This window comes from Sinocyclocheilus anshuiensis, unplaced genomic scaffold (genome assembly GCF_001515605.1).
Source record: "Sinocyclocheilus anshuiensis isolate Anshui unplaced genomic scaffold, SAMN03320099.WGS_v1.1 scaffold407, whole genome shotgun sequence".
Taxonomy (NCBI): domain Eukaryota; kingdom Metazoa; phylum Chordata; class Actinopteri; order Cypriniformes; family Cyprinidae; genus Sinocyclocheilus; species Sinocyclocheilus anshuiensis.
Window position 1 is genome coordinate 1062788 of NW_015552593.1, and position 2213 is coordinate 1065000.

At 41.9% G+C, this 2213-nt stretch overlaps 1 protein-coding gene across 1 annotated transcript in view; it reads right to left on the minus strand.

Moving 5' to 3' along the window:
- The window catches only part of slc25a28 (solute carrier family 25 member 28), a 13065-nt gene that overhangs the window by 1565 nt on the left and 9287 nt on the right, over positions 1-2213 (minus strand). The window contains exons 3-4 of the mRNA XM_016456528.1: positions 1155-1211; positions 3-180 (exon numbers count right to left, since the gene is read on the minus strand). Coding sequence (XP_016312014.1) covers positions 3-180; positions 1155-1211 — 235 coding nt within the window. The remainder of the gene's footprint in view (positions 1-2; positions 181-1154; positions 1212-2213) is intronic.

The window sequence follows — 2213 nt, forward strand, 5'->3', positions numbered from 1 at the left end:
GCAGCTCTTCCAGATATTCGTAGGTCATGAAGTGCAACACCTGGAACGGGACGTTCATGGTGAGCTGTGTGGTGTAGCTGCGATAAAACGCCAGCGCCCCCTCCTGCTGCCACACGCAGCGCATACAGTCCAGAACGCCACGGTATGGCGAGTTATACATCTGCATCCTCTGCTTCACCACTGAACAAGCCAGTCAGACAGGAAACAAAAAAGAGGACAGGAAGGAGAACATTAGGCAAGTGCAAGAAGCCAGGTCATGACTGCAATACAGTAGGCCCATCAAAGCAGAAACGTCCGGACGTGGGCGGATCAAACGCGCCTCCTGTCTGACCTACAGTCAAGCGGTCTGCGGGGAACAGACGAGGCGAATGCGAGCAGGTGTCTATGCAAGGTCTCAGTCTGCCACCTGCGCTGATTAACCTTGAGCCTCAAGAGTGCAGAAACAGACACTGCTGTCAGACTAAGATTTGGCCCACTGGGGAATTTCGGCTAATGCTACTGTTTCAACATCGCACAGCTGTTAATTAGAGCAAGGACAATCTGCTCCCACAAGGCTGTGTTTTGGAAATGTGTTTTTTTTTTGTGGTGAAATTTGCCAGGAAATTAAATCTTTTCTGCCATCTCCTGGCTGGGAGCGCACAGTGAACTGTGACTCAGACCAAAAGAGTCAAGGTTTTCTGGTTAGTAGGGCTGCAACAACTCAATTTGTTATTATCTGGAGAGGAATATTTTAAATTTAAAATAACCTTTTTTATTTTAATATATTTTAAAACATAATTTATTTGTGTGATGCAAAGCTGAATTGTCAGCATCATTACTCCAACCTCAGTTTCACACGATCATTGAGAAATCATTCTAATATGCTGATTCGCTGTTCAAGAATTCCAATTGTGGAAATTGTGATACATTTTTACAGGTTTGCTTGATGAAAAGAAAGTACAAAAAAAAAAACAGCATTTATTTGAGCTGAAAATATTTTGTAACATTATAAAATGTCTTTGCTGTCACTTTTAATCAATTTAATACATCTTTGCTGAATAAAACTATTAATTTATTTAAAAAAAAGTATTTAACCCCAAACTTTTGAATAGTAGTGAATGGTATATTAAAATGGTATTTTATTTTTTATCGGAAGTAGATTAAAGTAAATATACCTTCAACTGGATTCATTACAGCATCATGAAGCAATGTGGCAACACATCCAGCGGCCCCTGTAACACATCCCCTCAGACATTAGCACCAAAATTAGAGCATGCACACAGACTGGATAGTCACTGGACTTAAAATACAACAATCAGTTATACAGACAGATCAGATCACAGTCAGACAAAAACTGTGTCCTGAACAGCCACCAAATACCCCCTATGATTTAACAGAGATTAGGGATTGACTGGATAAACTCTGGGGAATGCAAAATCAGGAGAGAAAGAGTTTTTTGTTCAGGATACTGGCATTTACTTCACTCATCGTGTCTCTGTTTTATGATAAGAAGCAAAAACTGCTACAGCTTCTGAGTCTACAATCTTAATACCAAGGTGCTAAAAGGACATGAGACATCTGCCTTCAAGCTATGACTCAAAAAACCTATAGTAGCACACTGAAGTATCATGGTGTCTAATAATTTTCCTTCCTTTTCAGTGAAGTCTACTGGTAAATGGTAACATGCCAGCAGTTACTTACCACCCTTTCACTCTGACCTGGAGGAAAGAGAAAAGAAAAGAGACACTACACAGAAACACCAACAACGACTTCCACTATGAGCTCTGAAGCTAAGTCTAAGGCCATGTCCACACGTACACGGTATTTTTATAAAGTTTTTCCTTCCTCCGTTTTAAAAAAAATCTCTGTCCACATGAAAACGCAAACGCATGCTGTGAAGCACTGTCAAGAGCATGCCAAACCAACAGGTGGCGATATAATCTCAACCCGTAAAGCTATGTTGGCCAATCAGAAGCCTGAAAACATTTCCAGTAGGCGGAGATAACAGCGCAGGCTCCAACGTCACAAGCCAAAAACTCCAATTTCGCTGTATACACGATAACACTGCAACCGGAGTTTTTGAAAATCTTCACCCTGGCAGGCGTTTTCAAATATGTTCGGTTTCAGTGACCTGGTGCTGCGTTTGCGTGTGGATGAACGGCCAAACCGCGTAGAAAAAACTGCCGCGTTCGTGTGGACAGGGCCTGAAACCCCAGCCACAGCCACAGAACCAG